Genomic DNA, 19,219 nt, shown 5'->3' with positions numbered 1-19,219 from the left:
TACATTTTATTTTTTTACTCATGCTATAGTACCTACTATACTTGTATAGTACTACTATACCTACTTGTTTTTAAAAAAATTTCAGAACTGTAATGAGATAGTGCTTAGGGTATATAACTTTGCATGCACTAAAATGCTTTGTCAACCTATGAAAAGTTTGGCGGAGTATAAATGCTGATTCTTTTCTTTCTGATCTTTTCTCCTATTTTGATCCATTCAAAACAAAAATATTAATTTTTACTGAATAACTGATTTTCCCTGTATAATTGTGATAGTTGTTTCTGCAGATCCAGGAGACAGCATGACAATGAAACTGCATAAAAATAACTGGCAGTTTGGGAGGGATGATGTTTGAAATATTGAGTTGCTTCTGAATAATGCAATTCCTTTTATGCAGCATGGACACTTATCAGGAAATTACATGACTTCACAGAAAATGCAACATAAAAAAAGTGTAAAAAGTAAGGAGTATGATGAATATGGTCATTATAGTGACGAAAACTTCGGTAATTATAACGAGGAAGAAAAAGATGAAGATTTTGCCGATCAGCTGAAACAGTATAGGCAATCTAAAGAGACTTCCAACTCTGATTTAGGACCTCCATTTCCTAAAGAACCGGTGAAAAAACAAGGAATGAAGGGAATCCAAAAAGGTAAGATAGTTTGGTTGGTTAACTCTGTTGTGTGTCAGAATGGGATCATACAATTGTAATGATGGGGAAAAAAGTGTAAAAACGATTGCAGCATGCAATGTGCAGTATTTCAGTGCACTTGCATGCTCTGTGGTGATTTTTTTTTCTTTTTTTCTTTTTTTTTTTTTTTTTTTTACTTTTGCCTGGTGACAGTATTTATTTCATCTGTAATACAATATATTTTTCGGTGTAACTCTTGTGCCTTTAATTGGCTTCTAGACACTTCACCTTTCCTTTTCCCTCTTCCTTGGGTCTCTCCCCACAATGTATCCAACTTCAGTAAGCAGCTGCAGTAATAGGAGATGGTAGCAGTTCTGTCATGCATCATTTTGGGATCTTTGTGTTGATAACTGAATGAAGAAAGCTACCAGGGGTGAGCCATGAGCCAGCAGTCCCCCATCACTAGGTGATATGCTGTTCATCAGTAGGGAATAAAATCATATGTTCACATGTATATATTGAAGAAGAAGGTCAAGTGTTCACTAATGAATATGTGTTTGAAAAAAGAAAACCCTACCAAAGAATCAAGTCTTATGTGTATAACTGTTTGAGTTAGAAATCATAGGGCTTTATAGTGACTTGCTCATGCTGTATGTGAAAAAGATAAGCTCTCTTCATTTACTACCATGGTGATTTGTTGTGTTCTGTTTTGACTCAGGAAAAAAAAATGACAAAAGAGTAGCAGAATCTTTTTAAATGAACCAAAAGGGATTTTTCATGTGCTTCCTGATAAAATTGCAAGGATCTCTGTCTGCAAGTCATGTGAGATGAAGTCAAGGTGTTTTCAATAGAATCAGCCTTGTCCTGGCAGAGTGACACACCTGTAGCAGATGCAGTGGCAGCAGAAATCTCTAACTGGTTTCTTGTTTTTAAGTTGATGGGAAAGGAGATGCTCTACTCCAGTGTTTTCAGTTGAGACCGTGACTGCTCACTTGCTCATAGCTGGATAATTACCCACTTGGAACTGATGAAGCTTCCAAACAGTTGCCATTAAACACTTCAGTATTCAAAGCTCTTTTGCCATATTTCTTAGATTCTCAGCTAACCTGAGAGCTTCCTCAGCTTCCTTGCAGTTTGTGATAATGAAACCAGATATATATACCTAGGTGCCAATTGTGCTGGTTAATTAGGTGTTCAGAAAGTGACCAAACTGTAGCAAAATCAGTATTTCTGGTTCTGCAAGTGGCAAAGTTTATTTGAAGATGATGTGCAACATTTCTGAGTGAAAAACCAAATTATGCATTCTGTCTAGAAATGGGAGGGTGATAATTTTTTCCGTGATTCGTGACCTTTCCTATTGTTTGTCTTTAGTTTGGGATGAGAGAAGATGGATTTTTTTAAATAGAAGTGAGTTAAGGAGCAAATATGAAGAAACATAATGATTGAGAGAAGAGAATGCCTCATTATGGTCACAGCAAACCAAGCAGTTTCAAAAGTGCATGTGTTTGAGCAATGACAGCAATAGCATCAGAAAAGCAAAAACAGTCAGTCAAGAACCTTTGACGTTGGTCTAATTCAGGAGAGTAACTGCTAAAAGTGCTAAGCAATCCAAGATTACTTTAGAGAATGTTATGCTCCCTATGAGACCTGACACCCAAGGGGATTACAAGAGAGTTCAGTGAGATCCTGAGAGAATAGAAGAATCTTAATCAGTTGTCTTTAGTAACAAAGCATTCATTAAGAAACAAAAACAAAAAAGGAGATCACTTCCTAAATGGATGAGGAGGAGTGAGGGTGATTGCCCAGTAATTACGGTGGTTTCCTTTCCATTTCTTACCTGGGAGAATTGAGTTAGTGCTCTGAATTAAAGATGTCTATTCCCCAAATAGACACTGTTACACAAGGATAGATAAGCCTGAAAGGAAGTTCAGCTAACAAAGTGTCTGAGGAAAGGTTGCGTTAATTACAACATAGCAGTACCAAACAGAAGAAAAGTCTACCCTCTACCTTGTCTTCTCTGCAGTCATGGTGTTCATATGACCTCATGTTCTTCCCATTTTGAAATAAGATCGACAGCTTCTCCTTCACTGTGGCAAATTCGTGTTGTTACTGGATTCCAAAAGCATTTGTTCAGTTAATTACCAAGTTACAGCTAGTTAATTGCCACAGGTTACCTGTATCTGCAGTGGCAGGCTTTCTTTTCTTCCTTTCTCCCCCCCCCCCCCCCCCCCCGAGGAAGCCAAAGGATCACTTGTACTAAGATGACTTATTAATCACGTAGTGCATTTCAGACAGAGAAGCTAAGCTTCTTCATCCTGGCATGACAGCACTGTACCGCTTGACTCCAAAGGAGTAGAAAGCAGATTGATGATTTTGCGTGCTTTCTCAGCCTGTACTCCTGCTTGCACATTTTCTACTACAGCTACATCAATACCTTCTGTTTCTTCTTTTCACACTCCAGCTAAGGATTTGCATCTGACTGTTTTTAAATGTCTTTTTCTTTTCCTTCTTAAATCTTTCTTGCTTGATAATAATTGAAGAAAACTTACAGATGGTTCTTAAACCACTTCTATTCAGAATATTTTTGCATCCTTAATAGGAGTGCAAGTAAAAGCTAAATTAGGTATAAGATGAAAATGTTACATTTTTGAATGATATAACTTGATTATCTATGATGGGAGGCTATAAAGGATGTCTTGCTTTGTTAGAACTAGGTCTCTGCTATTTGGGAAGAAAATCTGCAGTTAAATACTGGGGAGAGAAGAAAGGGAATATATTCTGAAGGGAAGAAAGGGCAAAAAGTAACACAGACTTTTTTTTTCCCCTTCAGTAAACCATTTCTTTTCCCTCAACAATAGATAAATGCTTCTATTTTGGAAATTATTTTGAAATATATTGCTAAGTTCGGCTCAGTGATCTAGTGGATTTCTCATGAATGAATTTTACTATGGCATCAGTAGACCTAATAGCATAGTGCAGTTCAGCTGTAATTCTGTCATTCATGTCCTGCGGCAGGGAGGATGGAGTACATGTAGTCCTTTTCAGGAGCACTAAAACCACCAAGATTTGAGAATTGTTTTTGTAAAATATGCTTACCTGTACTGATAACTGCAGACTGCCTGGGGAAGGAAGGGGGTGCACAACCATCACATTTTACAAACCATAAATTATTTCAGTGTGGATTCTTTCAATGACTTGGATATTGCAGAGGTAATAGCATGATGTTGTCTTCTTGAAAAATTCAAGAGTTGAAATGTAGCATTATTAGAAAATTACCACCTGAAAATATTTCAAGTACGTGTGCTGATTAGAAATCACACCTGCACTTCTAATTGTAAGAAGCTGTTTTAAACAAAATGAATTATATATTCAGTTTGCCAGTCTGTGAGTGATTTGAAGAGCTTTTCAAAAAGCAGGCAGTTGCACAGAATTATAATTGGCTAGTGTAGTTTTACTTGCCAACTCATGACTCAAGATAATATTTAGGGATTCAGACTGCAGAAAGAAGTACTTTGTTTCCATTAAATTTGTCTGTATTTGATATCACTTGAATAGATGGCCATTTTCTATAGTTTCTGACATCATTTAAAGAGAGGATAGTCCTGAAAGTAATCCTCTACCTTCCCTCTTACTAGTTATCTGAACTGTTTCTTTCTGTTTTTCAGGTATTTCTCAAAGGGGTAATAATTACCATGTTGGTCGAGGACGTGGAATGCAAAAGAAATTGAAGCGTAAAGATCGTGGAAGGGGAAGAGGAGGCAATAAAGGATCTGATGGCTTTCATGAGGTATGTGAATTAAGTTAAATTCCTAATGTGTTTTTTTTGCAAATGACCAGATATTTTGCTTTAACAGAAAAGTATTTAAACATATTTTTCATGTTTTGTATAGTTTTTTTTTAAACTAATGCAACATTTTCTTGTTTTTCTTGGAAATGAGTATGACTAGCAGAAAGTGGTTTATGAGCTTTGGTTTTGAATGGGATGTTAATTTCAATCAACTTAACGGAATTTTAATTTATTTCTGAAAGATGACATTTTGCTACTACTAGTTCAGATGGGGGGGGGCCAAGTTAAATGGCCATTTTCACATCTTTTGCTTGTTTTCATCTGAATCATGAAAAATTCTACTACTTTTTTCATAACTTTGGCTGTGGAAATGGTAATATATGACCTTTGTTTTCATTTTATAGTTGTTTGCACAAAATATAGAGAAAACATAACATTCAGTATCAGCACTTGTGTTCATAAATTTGTCACTTCAGTCAAATGTAAGCTACATAAATGAAAAAAATAAAAAATTGATGATTAACAGATCAAATCTATCCATGGCCAAAGAATTATTTAATTAAAACTGTATCTAAATCTATATACCAGATGAGCTAAGATTCTAAGGAAACGTTAGTTTATATATCTCCTTAAAACATTGATGCTTCTCCTGCCTCCTACATTCAAGAATTTGCCTGGCTGGCTTCTCATTAAAATGTATAATTCAGCCATGTTAATTTTTTTTTCTTTTTTTTTTTCTCCCTGTGTTCTCCAGATGGCCTAGCTGTCTGGGGCTTCTGGGTGGTCCAGATCAGATTTTCCTCTCCCTGCCCTCTATGTGGTAGGGGAAAGGGAAGCCTTTTGATCTGTTACGATGCCTAGTTTATAGAACTCCTCCTTCCTGTTTCTGTAGAACATGCCCTGTCATCCAGCTAAATCTCCCAAGTTGTGGGGAAGGGTGGAGACGAAGAGGCAGCTGCAGGCAGGTCCCAGCAGGGCTAGAAGACAGAAAACAAAAAGCTGGGCTCCTGGCTACAGCAAAATAATGAATTCTGCAACACAGATGCTGAGTTCCCTGGTATGTTGGGTTAAATGTCAAAATTCCTTAGCTGCACAATTAAGTCCCTGAGATCTGAATGACACAGTTGGAGCATTTCAACCTTTGTAAAGCTGTTGTTTCAAGCACTTTGTGGAGTAGAACAGTCATTGGTTTACAGTGCTCCCAGGAAGACTTGGGGGATTGTTTTAACATGATATTTGTGTTAACCTTGAAGAAGATCAAGTATTAGATTCAAAGTTTCATTTCTGTAGCACTACAATTTCCTCAGTTTTGATGTATTCAGGCTAGAGAATGGATCTCGACTGATGCAGGAGTGGTATTTCTAGCTTGGAGATTTTGCTTCTCAGTGTACACAGATCTGCTAATCAAATTCTTAGTGTTAATGTTTTATGACATTGTTTAATTTGCCAAGCAAAATGAGACCAGACGCTTGATATACTGATGCTCATGTTTCACAGTGTGATTACTTTGGAGAGCCACATCCACTCCATTTCAGAAGTTCCTACTCAGAGGTTAATTCCCTCTGGACTTTTGTAAAAAATGGAAACCCAGAAAAGCCTGACTTCCCACTGTAATCGTATAAGTAGGCAACCACCAAGTGTTGCAAATAAGACGTTTTTTTCTACTCTCTGTTGTGTGTCACATACAGCAGCTTACTAAAGGTTATCTACTTCCTTGACTTCCTCGCTAGCTAGCAGAGCCCCTCAAAACCTGTCCCAGACAAGCTGCTCACCCTGCCATTCTGACCAGGCTTCTCACTCACTCCTCTTCTCCAAACTCCCATTTGTAGTGTAAGCTTAGTAACCATATAGAGACTGACACTCAGCTCAGCTGCTTCTATCTCTAGTTAAATGAGTTTACAACAGTTTCTCTAGCTTATCTTAAGTGCAGATGCCACAAGAGAATCAAATCATAAGAGTGAAGAATCTTTGCCCTCAGTAGGTATATAATTAATCTTACATGATGAATCATGACTGAGTTGTGCTTCCTCTGTGCTTTTTCTTCATATGTTATAAGCAATCAAGTTGTTTTTCTTCGGATGAGGGGGAAAAGAAGAATAAAGATAATCTGGACGTAATAGTTACATGAGAGGCACACAGAGGGAAAGAATCGGCAAAATATTGCCTTGTGGTTAAGATAAATACAGAAATCTGCTGATCAAAGTTCATCTTCTGACTCTGCCACAAGCAATACTTCTATCTATTCAATTGCAGATTTGTTAAAGTAATAACAAAAGTAAATTAATTTGTCTGAACTTCACAACATGCCTGGTGGTAACATGGTTATATGTATAACATGGGATTTGATCACAGTAGACATGTGAAGGAGCTGTAAAGATAGCCAGGAGCCTAAGTGCTCATATCTACCATGACAATTCACAATTTCCTCAGGACCAAGAGAATGCTAGCAAGACCTGCAGCACCTAAGTTTCTGCTTAGCCTTGCTTGCCTGCTTTCTTCCCAGAAGCATCAATGGTTTGCCATTCTCATGCATATGTCTAAAATCTTCCCACTCCTCACATGAGGGAGCAGTTGTGTCACAAGTGTAGTGACCCTCTCTCAATCTGAGGCAAGAAGGGCAGTGGAAGGTGGACACCGAAGGAGCGTTCAGACCAGAATAAAGAATGCTGGAACTAGATGTCATCTTTCTGATCTTTGTCTTTAAGGTGAAAATGCTAGGCATTAATCAACATGTTTATCAAGTTACTTGGTTAGGATTAAGAGCTGAGTTTTTGTGGACCGCAACCTGTTAACACTGTGGAGTTCCAGAAAGCATTCAGAAATAACGCTGTATTTGGGCTCTCATGTAACTGAATGCTATTTATTTTACATCAGAGCTGTGGAGGTGATGGCATCCACAGGGGCAATTACTAAAGCATGCATGCAGCAGAGCCCTTAATCAGGGAGTGGCTGGCATTGGCTTACTGGGTGCCCATGAGTCAGTCTTGCTTTAGAGCACATTAAAATGAAGTGCTAGATACTTTCTCCGTTTGGTAATTTGTACCTGTTGTATTGTAAGAAGTTTCTGGTTTGGTTGCATTTATAAAAGAGTATGAGACCCAATGTTAAGATAGCTAAGTAAATGTATGTGTATTTTACTTTACTTTAGGGTGTGGGTATAATAATACTAAGAACTTATATCATGGTGTAGTTAATCCTGTTTTGGGTAAATATTGTATTAAACACACTATAATAATTTTGCAGCTGCACTTAATAAGTAAGCATCAATAGAATGTTCATTTTTCTTGCAGGATGGCAAACCAGTGAAGAAATGGGTTAATATGAGTCAGGAATTCATAAATCAGCACACAGTGGAACATAAAGGCAAACAAATTTGTAAATATTTCCTTGAAGGGAGATGTATTAAGGTAATTATGCTCTGCGTCTCTCGATCCTGTTTCTTGCTGTGAGGAAGAGGACAAGATGTGCCATTTTCTTTAGTTCAGCTGATGCAAAGCAAACTTGCGTGATGAAGCTCAGTGTTTTGTGGCTTCTGATGTTTTATGTGTTTATAGATAAATGCCAGCAGAAGTGCTTGTGTAAAAATATCCTTTTATGTTACAAATCTAAAAGGATAACAAGTTATATTAAAATGATTATGTTTGCTTATTAGTATATACAGTACTGATGTAAGCTGACAATATATCATTTGTAAATATGTATCAAATCTTGCAAGTATGGAATGTGTAAGTAGGCAATGATTTCTGAATATATTAGTTTATTTTTTGTTATGTGGTACTACTAATTTTGAAACATTGAAGGAATCACTTAACTACGCAGAATTATTCATCTCTCTGAAATAAAGTGGCATTGGGGGAGTAAAAGAATTGAAGTCATCTTCCTTCAGCCAGCAAATGGAAGGCAACAGAAAGAAGAGAACACTATTTAGAGCAGTTAGCTGTCAAGCAAGAGCCCCAGCAAGACAGTCTGCTCTTGCATAACAATTTTGCTGTTGCTTCATTTTGAAGCTTATGCTGCTGTGGAGCTCTGATGTCAGAATAGTCCAGTCAGTTATAAAACGCAATTGAGAAAAACTCCATGCTTCTTGACAAGCAAGTGCATCATTTATTTTTAGTTTCTCTGCATATTTAGTGATAGACCATTTTCTGTTTCTTTTTCAGATGGTGAAAGTAAAAGTGAAAATTAGTATGCTTTTCCCAAACCAGGGGGAAATTGAAAGCAATGCATGTACTGATGGCTTTATATATTTTAGTATTAACGTCCATTATGTTCAGTAAGATGAGTATTTGCTGCCACCTTCAGTTTTAAAACAAATAGCTGTAAGAGCACTTAGTATGTATTTTCCTGAAAGTAATTACAAAGATTGTACAAAACCTTTCCGAAAAACTAATTCTAATATGTAAGATGATGTGGTTGGTATAAAACATCATATTGTTTGGAATTTATTCTTCCTGTGTTAAAGAGGTCTAATAGTTTGTTTGAACTCTTCCAGTTTTCCCTCAATCCCTTATAAAAAGAGTCATGTTTTCTGATCAGTTATAGCAGTTGGTTGTTTGGAAAAATAATTTTAATAACAATTTTTTAATGCCTTTTTAAGTGCTATTTCCTAGGTGGACAGAGAGAAGAGAACTGGTGCTATAAGACCAGCTTGTTTTGTGTGGACCATCAGCATTTATTCTTTTGAATCCAGATTCAGGAACTGTTTCTCTATGGACAGACCCCCATTTGTTGTTTTTCAAGGACATGCTTATGATATTCTGTGTTAATAAAGATAAAAAGTTTAAATTCAGCTAAGGAGGATGTTTCTCTTTAGTATGAAATGGAATTATTTGACATTTCAGACTGATAATGTTTCTATTGTTTTCTCATTTACAGGGAGAGCAGTGTAAATTTGATCATGATGCAGAGATAGAAAAGAAAAAGGAAATCTGCAAGTTTTACATACAGGGTTACTGCACCAAAGGAGAGAACTGCATTTATTTGCACAATATCCTTTAACAAAAACTATACTCAAATTAAAACCTTATTATATTTTATTTTAGAATAATTTGACTTTCATTTAGTTTTTTTTTCTTTTTACCTATTTGTTATAAAATGACTTGTAGAGCTAAAGACAGGTAATATGTGTGATTGAAAAGGTGTTTTTCAAAGATGTGCATGTGATTCTATCTCATTTTTTAAAGTAATTCTTCATATGCCATGAATGTATCAATAAGTAAACTGATACTGTGATATGTCTGCTTCTGTGATGGTCTGTGACAAAGAATACATATTTGGACTCTTAAAACCTAGGTTAGGCTTGCAAGTCTGTCAGATGGAAAAGTTGCAAAACAGATGGATTTAAATTGTACATGAAAATTTGGAACATCACAGTAGTATTTCTGCAGTTATTTTTAAGAGCACAATGACAATTTGTTTTGTGTAAACTAAGGAAATATCTAAGCTATAGATACCTACGCAAGATGCTGAGAGCTGTATTTTCTTCCCTTTCTGGTCTTCCACTCCAGTATTCTGTTCCCATCTTACCTGCAGTAAGCAGATATTCTTACATATAGTCCATCCCTTAATTTTATTGACCAGAATGTGGTCTCAAATGAGATTTTTCCCAAATACTTTTCATTATTGTTTTTCTTCTTTTGTGCACATTTATGTAGTTGGAACTACATCAGGTTTAATTTTAAGTAAATAAATAGGAAATCTGAAGTCCAGACTAAAAGTCTATATTTACTTGTAACTGATTTAAATGGTGGTTATTATTTCCATAAGAGACAGTACCAGAGGATATGTAGATTTAGTATAATGAGTTTTTTTTCTTTTTTCTGTTTGGATACTCTGGAGAAGAGAATAATATAAAATCACTGGTTTCATTTAGTTTTCAGATTTTTAACATTTTTAAAGATTAAAAAACTTTGAGTTAGATGCGTTTATATCTTTTTAAAAAACCTTGATCTAGTGTTGTTTGTTGTAAAGGATGTGTGTTTTATTCCAGAGTTGAGACTATCAACTTTTTAATGACAATGTTAAGATCAAGTCAAAAATAATGTTAATGTCACAGTAATGTAGCTAATTGGGAGAACATTAAATGAAACTAAGAGGTAAGTTGGTTATTAATTTACAAAATTCTTAAAACATTGTTTTGGAAAGATTAAGTACCAAGGAGGAACTGAAGGATAGCTGAAAGCTAAATATTGTAAATTTACTAAGTATCGCAAACTACGGATCAACCTTTGTTAGAAATCCTTAATAGATTGCTTACATGAATTCCCTTGCAAGTTCTACCATACAGGAGCAAAATGCTATCAAGGAGATAAGTGCAAATTTTCTCATGCACCTCTGACTGCAGAAACAAAAGAGCTGTTGGATAAGGTAATTTGTAGTCTGTAAATGAGATCTGTTTCTGAAATGTTAGGCTGGAAGTTTCAGTGGGAGCCTCGTGCTATGATGTTTTGATGCTAAATACTAAAGATGTTAAATGTTCCTGTTTTCCTTGAGCACGACAAGTCTGTGACCAGATTCCATGCAGTGAATTCTCCTTGCCATCAGTTTTCTTTCCCTGATTAGACTCATCTATTTTCACAGCTCATGTTTCTGCCCATGAACTTTCTTTTGCCTCCTTTCTTTTGAAATTTTCATGAACTCTTTAGCAAGAAGTGTGGCTTTATGCCTAGCTTTAGCTGTCTAGAAGTTAAATTGGCATCTGAATTACAATTGCACACAGGATGTAGAAACAAACAAGGTGGTTCTTAGGAATGATTCGTCAAATCCTGACCTGTGTCTTAGGTGGGATGTTCCTGTATGTCTCCAGTTACTCTGCAACAAGACTTAGCAGAAAAGTGACACAAATTTAACCCTGAAAACATCATGAATTTTAGAATAATTAATTTTGTTACCTAAAATTACTGGTCAAAGGAAGTGAACCTTTGTAAAATTGTCCTTTCCTGACCCCTTAGTAGAAAATAAGTTTTCTTCCTGACTACTGAATCAATATCCTCTAGGACAAAAGTAATAATGGATTTATAGTTCAGCTAAGTTTGGTATCAATAGGTGGTAGTTTTGTAACAGATAGTTTTCCTTCTTTCATTTTAGTATAATTAAGTTGAATTGCATACACTTCAAATTTAACAAAGGATTTTCTACATTCTTTTGTTCTAGGTTTTGAATACTGAGGAGGAACCACAAAATGAAGATGAAAAGGAATTGGAAGAACTCAGAAAACGTGGCATAGTTCCTCTCCCTAAGCCACCACCTGGCGTTGGACTTCTGCCAACCCCACCAGAGCAATATCCATTTTCTGAGTCTGATGCAGAAAATTTTCAAGATCCTTCAGGAGAATATAAGAAAATCCCATCTCTCTTTGAAATAGTTGTGAAGCCTACTGTGGATTTAGCGCACAAAATTGGAAAAAAGTAAGTTTTGGTACTTTCTGTAGTCTTCCGTAAAAAGAAAGCATGGCTATTTGAACAATTGTCTGCATTTCCATCAAAAGCATTTACTTCTGAGTATATTGCTAAGTTAATGATGGGTCAAATATTGGCTATTTTCTGCTATGGAAAGCATTCAGTAAGTAAATAATTACAACTGTTGCTGAGCCTTGACCTTCTAAAATCTCACTCCATTAGCTCTGGTTCATTCTCCTTCTAGAATCTTTTAGGGTTAGCTTTTTCTTGACTGAAAGCAGTGGAGACTCCTGATGGAGATTGTTGGCCTTAGGATGTTTAAAACTGTTAGTTTCAGCAGATGTTCAGTTTTCCATGTGCTGATACTGAAAAAAAATGTGTTCTGTTATGTGTTGGGATGTGTTTGTAATGTAGGTAGTTAATATTGCTGAAAATGATTTTGCTCCTTGCAGACTTATATGAAAATCTTGATCCAGTAAGTTGGAACAGACATTTGTAAGAAGGAGGAAGATGAGGAGATAGATAATAGGCTGCTGATCTATGTAGGTGCAAAATTTGATCCATTTTTTTTGCCTACAGGCCTCCAACCTTCTATAACAGCACATCACCACCAAGACCATCATTTCAAGGGAATGACCCACATTCTCAGCATATGTATAATCCAAGTTCAAGTCCAGGGCCAGGACCTGGCATATCACAAGGACACAATGGACCACCGATGCACCCAGGTTCTCCTGGACATCATCCATGCGCTGGGCCTCAAGGCCCAGGAATGCCACAGAGTCCTCCTATGCAGGGTGTTCCACCAGGCTTTTTAGGACCACAGAATCAGACTGGTCTGCCTATGCAAGCACAGCAAGGTGGTCCGCCTCTAACACCGCCAGGTCTTGGTGGATCTTACAATGCCCCAGGAGTTCAAGGACATATGGTGAATATGCCAAGAGAGAATCATTGTCCTCCAGGGCCACAATATCAGCAGATTCCTGGTGAACGACAGCCGAATATGAATTATGAGCCTATTCAGAACCCAGCTGATTTCTATGACAATTACTATTCTCATCAAGCCGTACATAACTTCCAGCCAACTAATAACTCTGGTGGTAAGCACTTCTCAAAGTGATTGTTCCTTGACATGATGCTTTGCTGTTGTGCAGCATTAAGGCATTGTAGCCCCAAAGCTGAGCACTGAAAGAATTTTGGAGAGAAAGCCGTTCCTCCTGAAATGTCTTCAGTGTATATGCTTTCTTATCATGTGTAATATAATTCAAGTTAATTTGGTTTGATCTAGATGTTTTGTGTTTTAACTCCTCTGCTGTAATGGCTTATATAGGATGTCAGCTAACAAGATTTTTTTTGGTACTGCAGATGGAACATGGCATGGCGAATTTGTAGATCACCAGGCTCACCTCATGGCTCAAGAGTCACATACAGGTGGAAGTGAGTCAGACTGCATCAGTAAAATGGGCCATAAACCAGCCATTAATGTGCCGGATTTTCTTCCAGCAATGCAGAAAGCCCTTTATGTAAGACTTAGTCAAAAGCATCAGGAAGATGGAGACTCTGTCAGCAGCCAGGGTCAGAGGGCAATGAGCAAAGAAGAAGGTAAAATTAATGTTGTTACAGTTTGAAACATTCATATTGACCATATATTAGCCTAGAACAAATCCATTGGTTTGGATTTTCATTGTGTTACCATTCACAATTATTGTGTGTGCATGACCACCAATTCAAATACTGATTTCAGCTGTCGATACTCACTTTCCTTCCCAGCTTATTCTAGGATTTTAGTATGGGGTTAGCTAATGCACTTCCATTCAAAGTAGAAAGATCTGTAGATAATCTCTGCATAGTTTGTATTTTTAAAAGATTCTGTTGTTGAGTCAGTTATTTCTTAAAATCCCCGATTGAAACAGAAAAGTTTATTATTTCTGACTTGTCAGTGCTATAAGATCATCTTAGATTCTGTTTATTCCATGGCATCTCTTGATCTTTTTCCACATTCCTCTTCTCTAGAGCAGTATCTTTCCTCTGCAATATCTGAATTTTGCAAGGTTTAAACTGAGTGTCTCTGTAAAGTAGAGAATGGAGAGCAGCAAGCCTGCAGATCAGCTTCAGCCGGACAGAATGTGTCTGTTCCTTGGACTGCTCCCTGCTGCACTCTTTTCTGAGGTTCCTGGAAGTACTTCTGTGCTGTGACCAAAGTGCATTTTTTACGTAACCAAAAGAGATTTGCTGTATCAAATGATTACAATGATACCACCAATATTACTCTACTTGCATGATGAGCAAGATCCAGAAACACAGCCCTTGAAGGCTTCATAGAAAACCAGAGTTACCTACCCTTACTGAAGGATTCTCACCAGTTCTTTGGAGTGACTGGTCCTCCAACATAGAGGAATTTCACAAAGCAGCATAACAGAAGAACATTCCTCTTAGCTGCCTCCTTGTAACTTCACCCTGTCACTGCCTTTTGTTGAATATTTATGTGATACAGCTAGCACTGTGCAAACATTATGTGAATTAGGCAGTGGTAATTCTAGTGCATTTCATCATCATTTCTCATTTACTGAGCCAAAATAAACCAAGGGTCTCTGTCGGTGGCTGAATAAGTTTAGGATGTGGACCTGAGCACACAGCTGTATGAATGAGGTTTCCACTATATTGCTTTCCAATAAGTTGCAGAGGTAATTGGGAGTTTATTCTGTAAAATTAAATGTTCTTATTACCATTTCTGAATCTTGACCCCTTCCCAAAACCTTGTGATTTGGACCATAATGAAGCAGCAATTCAGCATTTGTGATCTATCCATTTTTTTAAGGCAACTATAAGATTCCATCTCTTTTCCTCCTGCACAATAACGAATCACTTTCATTGAGACTCAGATTTTAAATATTTTGTAAGTGAGGGGTGGTTTGTTTTTGTTTTTACTAGTATAGGTAGAAATCACTGTTTGAAAGTGTGTTATTTTCTCAGATTAATATTGAGATACATACATGGAGGGAATTCAGTAGAGTTCTGGAGTATCACAGCTAACTGCAGGGTTTTTTGTTACTTCAGTTCTTCATTTAAACTGATTTTTTTTTTTTTTTTTTTGGTTTTAGATCAAGGTTGTTATAATGTAGTGAACTATGGCTTAATATTAGACCTAATTTCCATTTTATTGAGAAGTTACCCTTTTATAGCAATGTATGTTTTGTCTCATTTCCCAGTGATCATTTGCCTGTATATATATATATATATATATATATATATATATATTGGTTTGTTTGTTTGTTTGTTTAGATGACAATGTGAACTGGTACTCTAGTAGTGAAGAGGAAGAAGGGAGCAGTGTTAAATCAATACTAAAAACCTTAAAGAAACAAAGCGAAAATTTTAGGAGTCGGCAACAACATTCCACAGACCAGCACATGCTTGGTATTCCTACTGACCCAAGGCTGGCAAAAGAAAAAGGCGCAGGACCCCAGGCTGCTGACCCAAGACTTAGGGCCTCTCCAAGGTCAAACCCCAGAAAGCCTTCAGAATCCGCATCCTTGGACCCACGGCTTGCACGAGATCCCAGAATGTTAAAGATTAATGAAGGTGGCCATGCCAGCTCATCTCTCGGGGGAGCAAAGCTGGATTTACATCATGCGCACACTGGTGTTAAAGTCAAGCAAAAAGGGATGGAGGATGATGATGAAGATTCAGAAAGAGAATTGAGAGAACGAGCTTTCCTAATACCGTTGGAACCTTTACCTGGAGTAACATTAAGGGATCCCCGATCTCAATTGAGGCAGTTCAGCCACATTAAAATGGATGTTACCCTGATGAAACCAAACTTTGCTAAACATATTGTATGGGCTCCTGAAGACTTGCTCCCAATACCTTTGCCTAAACCTGACCCAGTCTCTTCAATTAATTTACCTCTTCCTCCACTCATTGCTGACCAGAGACTTAATAAACTGCGGAATTTAAAAAATGATCCCCATCCAAATGCAATGCCAGTGGACCCGAGACTAGCTGCAAAAGCAAAAAATAACTTAGCGGGTAGGAGTGGCTATTTGGATCAGCCTGCAGACTCGCATGCCAGTAGCTCAAGCAAATTAGGAGATCCTCGCTTACAAAAAAATGTTGATCCCAGACTCCACAGACTGTCTAGTACAGATGCACATCATGGACTCACAAAGGATTCACACCCTCCGAAGTTTGACCCCCGCCTCAGCAGATCTGCTGCCAGTTCATCACAGTCCTCAGAAGCTGCAGCTTCTAAAGCTGACTCAGATACTCTGCCTCCATATGCACCCAAGTTATCATCAAGTGGTGTCAAACTGGGAACTCCTGGATCAATACTTAGCGGTATTAGTTTGTATGATCCAAGAGATCACAGCTCATCATTGGACACAACTCCAGTTAATTCAGGCGAGAATGGAGAGAACCAGAAAAAAAGTATTTTGAAAAATTCTGGTAAAAATGAGCCTAGTCTCTCAGAAGATTCATTGTTGCAAAAGGCTGCCTCTAATGTGGAAAAAAATACAGAAGGATCAACAGAAGCCTCTTCAGATAAAGGAAATAGCACCAGTAAATCTCAGGCTAAACACTCCAGTGCTGCACCTGCAGTGCATAATCTTCCTATCCAAGCTTTATCAGGATTAATCAGACCACAGTACAGTGATCCAAGGCAGGTTAGACCACCTGGACAGGTAAATCAAACACAGGATAATGATCCAAATGGGGAATCAGATGATAAGTCATTAAAAGATGTTTTCAAGACTTTTGATCCAACTGCTTCACCATTTTGTTAGCAATTGATTTTAAGTCTTTTTACTGTTGTGAATATTGCAGTTTTCTGCTGTTTTGTAACTGGTTTACCTCTTTGCTTTATTTATTTTTAAATTATAATTATCAACACTTTTCAGCTGCTAATCTCAGAACCACATGCAGTTATACAGTATGCTATAGTGTTTGCAAAGCTGTGGTATTTTCTATATAATACTTTTCCAATTTCAGGGAGACTAATAATTGACATGTAGAAAAAACATGTATCGTGTTAGAGCTGATAAAAGCACTTTCATTGTAAATACGTCATTAAGAAAGTCTAAAGACCTGTATATGTGTGAGCTGTCTTTCATAAACAACATTTAGATATGATTGCCACATTTGTATGATTGTATAGACACAAGCAATATTATGTACATTACTGTGAGAGACACTGTTTGACAAAGATTGTCTGATGCATCAAGCCAAACCTACTAACTGAAATATACATAAATGATTTAAAAGGAAAATGTTGATCCTCCTTTTCAGATCAGTTGATGTAAGACATTGGTTTTTATTCATGCAGTCAATATTCTTAGTGTAAAAGATACCTATATCACATATTGAGGAGTACAAATGTCATATCTTTTGAAAGTATTTTATTCTATACTGTATATAGAAGAAATTGTGCAGTACATAACTAGAAGAAAGTTACTGTTAAAGTGGAGAATACTTAAGTTGTCTAATACAAAAAAGGTTTTTATTTAATTTTTTCACGCATACACAATTCTGATTAGTGCTATAAGTTACATTGTGGTGTTCATGTATTTCAATGTATTTTTGTATTCAGCTGCTTAATTTGTATTGCTTTTTTTGTATTGATGTAACTGCAGTACTTGTATTCATTGTGTCTTTATGACATTTTTAACAAAAAATTAAAAAGGGTACAGTTAAAGTCTGGTAATGACTGTGATATTGACATGTTTACAGCTATTTCCCTAGGCCTAGTGAAACAGCAATAAGGAGTGTTTGAAGCATAGATGAAGGGGCTTGAACGTGTTTTAGTACAGTCACCTGCTCATACCACTTGGCAGTCAGACTGTAGCAGGTTTTTAAATTAAACTTGTGTTGAATCCCAAAGGATTGGGATGTGGTTGGTAGCTTGGTAAGTGGTTTCACAGTCAGACTTCTGATGTGGAGAGAGCCATCACTGTTCTCGTATTATAAACATTATAAGAAATGTCATGCATGTTCTTTAATTTTTGAAGGTGCTGCATGCCCAGAGCACAACTGTCCTTAAAGCCTTTCTTGTTTTGCCTTTTGGCTTGCTTTTTATATACAGGAAATGTAGTTATACCTAGCTAGCTACATTTAAAATAAAAATTTACGGTCTCCTCAGTTGTCATTTGATTCCCGCCCACTTGGAATGCTCTTTTCCATTCAGTTTCTTCCTTAGTGGACCTTCTGTTTCTTTGGCCCAGGTAGTGCTTCTAGCTGAGCAGCACATTTATCACAGATTTTATCATTTGGTCTCTTGTGCCTGTGAGACAAGCAGTAATCCAGACAGAAAGGCAAGCTGTCTTGCATGGCTGAGCGGAACTTGGAAGAACTGAGGGAATCAGATAAATTCTACTGCTGTAGAACATGCCAGAGGAGACATCACTGAAGGCAGTAATTATTTCCATTTGTCTTCCTAATTTCTCAGATTTAACACCATGTTAGTTTTAGGATATTTTGAGTAGCACTTATTCAAAATAATTAAAAACTGGATCACGGATGTGAAACATAGTTGCTATTTTGGAGTAATACATTAATCCTACATAATTCTGGAGCTGACAACTTCAAATGGATAAAGTTTGGCTTTTTAAGGATTTTATCAAGAAACCAAGACAGCAGGGAAAAATACATGGATATACAGGGGAACAAAAAGAAGTGACAGTTCTGTATTGCCCAAGTAGCCAAATGCATGAAGCCAAATGCAGGTTTGCAAATACCAAATACTTAGATATGTAAAGCATTAGACCACGCTTGTAGCATGGACAGCCCTAATCTGAAGTTATGACCTCTATAGGGCAGTGAAGATACCATCAAAGAAATGGACTCTCCAATTTTTTGAAGATACTGAATAAGAGTGAGGAAAAACTCTCATTCCAAGGGCAAAATGGCATGCCTCATAATCAAGGTATTTGAAGAATCTTAAATGGTTTGCCTTATGAAAAACATTGAACTAGACACTGTAAATATCAACACAGGTAAAAATTTCAATAGTTCTTCCGTGCACCAAGTTAAGCATAGCAAGGGCAAATAACTGACGCTTGCAGTTCAAAACAGAAGATACAGTATTTAACGATGTATTTAGCCACTGAAGCAGCTTATTTAAGTGAAAGATTCTCCACTGTTTGCAGTTGTGACATTTAAGTGGGGAGTGTTTATGAAGCACACAGTCATTCACCTAAAAGTTACAGACCAGCTTTGGAGTTACAGACCAAAATGGAATGTGTTCTGGTAGGGGGATCCAGAGTGATAGTTTCTAACCTTAGAGACCCACTGCCATGTCAGTATCTTTAACATAACGTAGATCTTTATTTTGGAAAAGGAGACGGTACGGAGAAAATGCAATTTTAAAGAGGCCAGCTTGGCCTTGCAGTCTGTTGTCTCCAAATGTA

At 37.0% G+C, this 19,219-nt stretch overlaps 1 protein-coding gene across 1 annotated transcript in view; it reads left to right on the top strand.

Moving 5' to 3' along the window:
* The window catches only part of ZC3H6 (zinc finger CCCH-type containing 6), a 41,866-nt gene extending 23,931 nt beyond the window's left edge, over positions 1-17,935 (top strand). Inside the window, exons 4-12 of the mRNA XM_062571649.1 lie at positions 398-653; positions 4,298-4,419; positions 7,710-7,826; positions 9,295-9,408; positions 10,678-10,785; positions 11,572-11,825; positions 12,396-12,916; positions 13,182-13,418; positions 15,099-17,935. Coding sequence (XP_062427633.1) covers positions 398-653; positions 4,298-4,419; positions 7,710-7,826; positions 9,295-9,408; positions 10,678-10,785; positions 11,572-11,825; positions 12,396-12,916; positions 13,182-13,418; positions 15,099-16,600 — 3,231 coding nt within the window. The 3' untranslated portion in view covers positions 16,601-17,935. The remainder of the gene's footprint in view (positions 1-397; positions 654-4,297; positions 4,420-7,709; positions 7,827-9,294; positions 9,409-10,677; positions 10,786-11,571; positions 11,826-12,395; positions 12,917-13,181; positions 13,419-15,098) is intronic.
* The last annotated feature ends 1,284 nt before the right edge of the window (positions 17,936-19,219 follow it).

This window comes from Rhea pennata, chromosome 3, assembly GCF_028389875.1.
Source record: "Rhea pennata isolate bPtePen1 chromosome 3, bPtePen1.pri, whole genome shotgun sequence".
NCBI classification, from domain to species: domain Eukaryota; kingdom Metazoa; phylum Chordata; class Aves; order Rheiformes; family Rheidae; genus Rhea; species Rhea pennata.
Note: the sequence above shows the minus strand (reverse complement) of the source record. Positions and strands in the feature narration are given on the sequence as shown.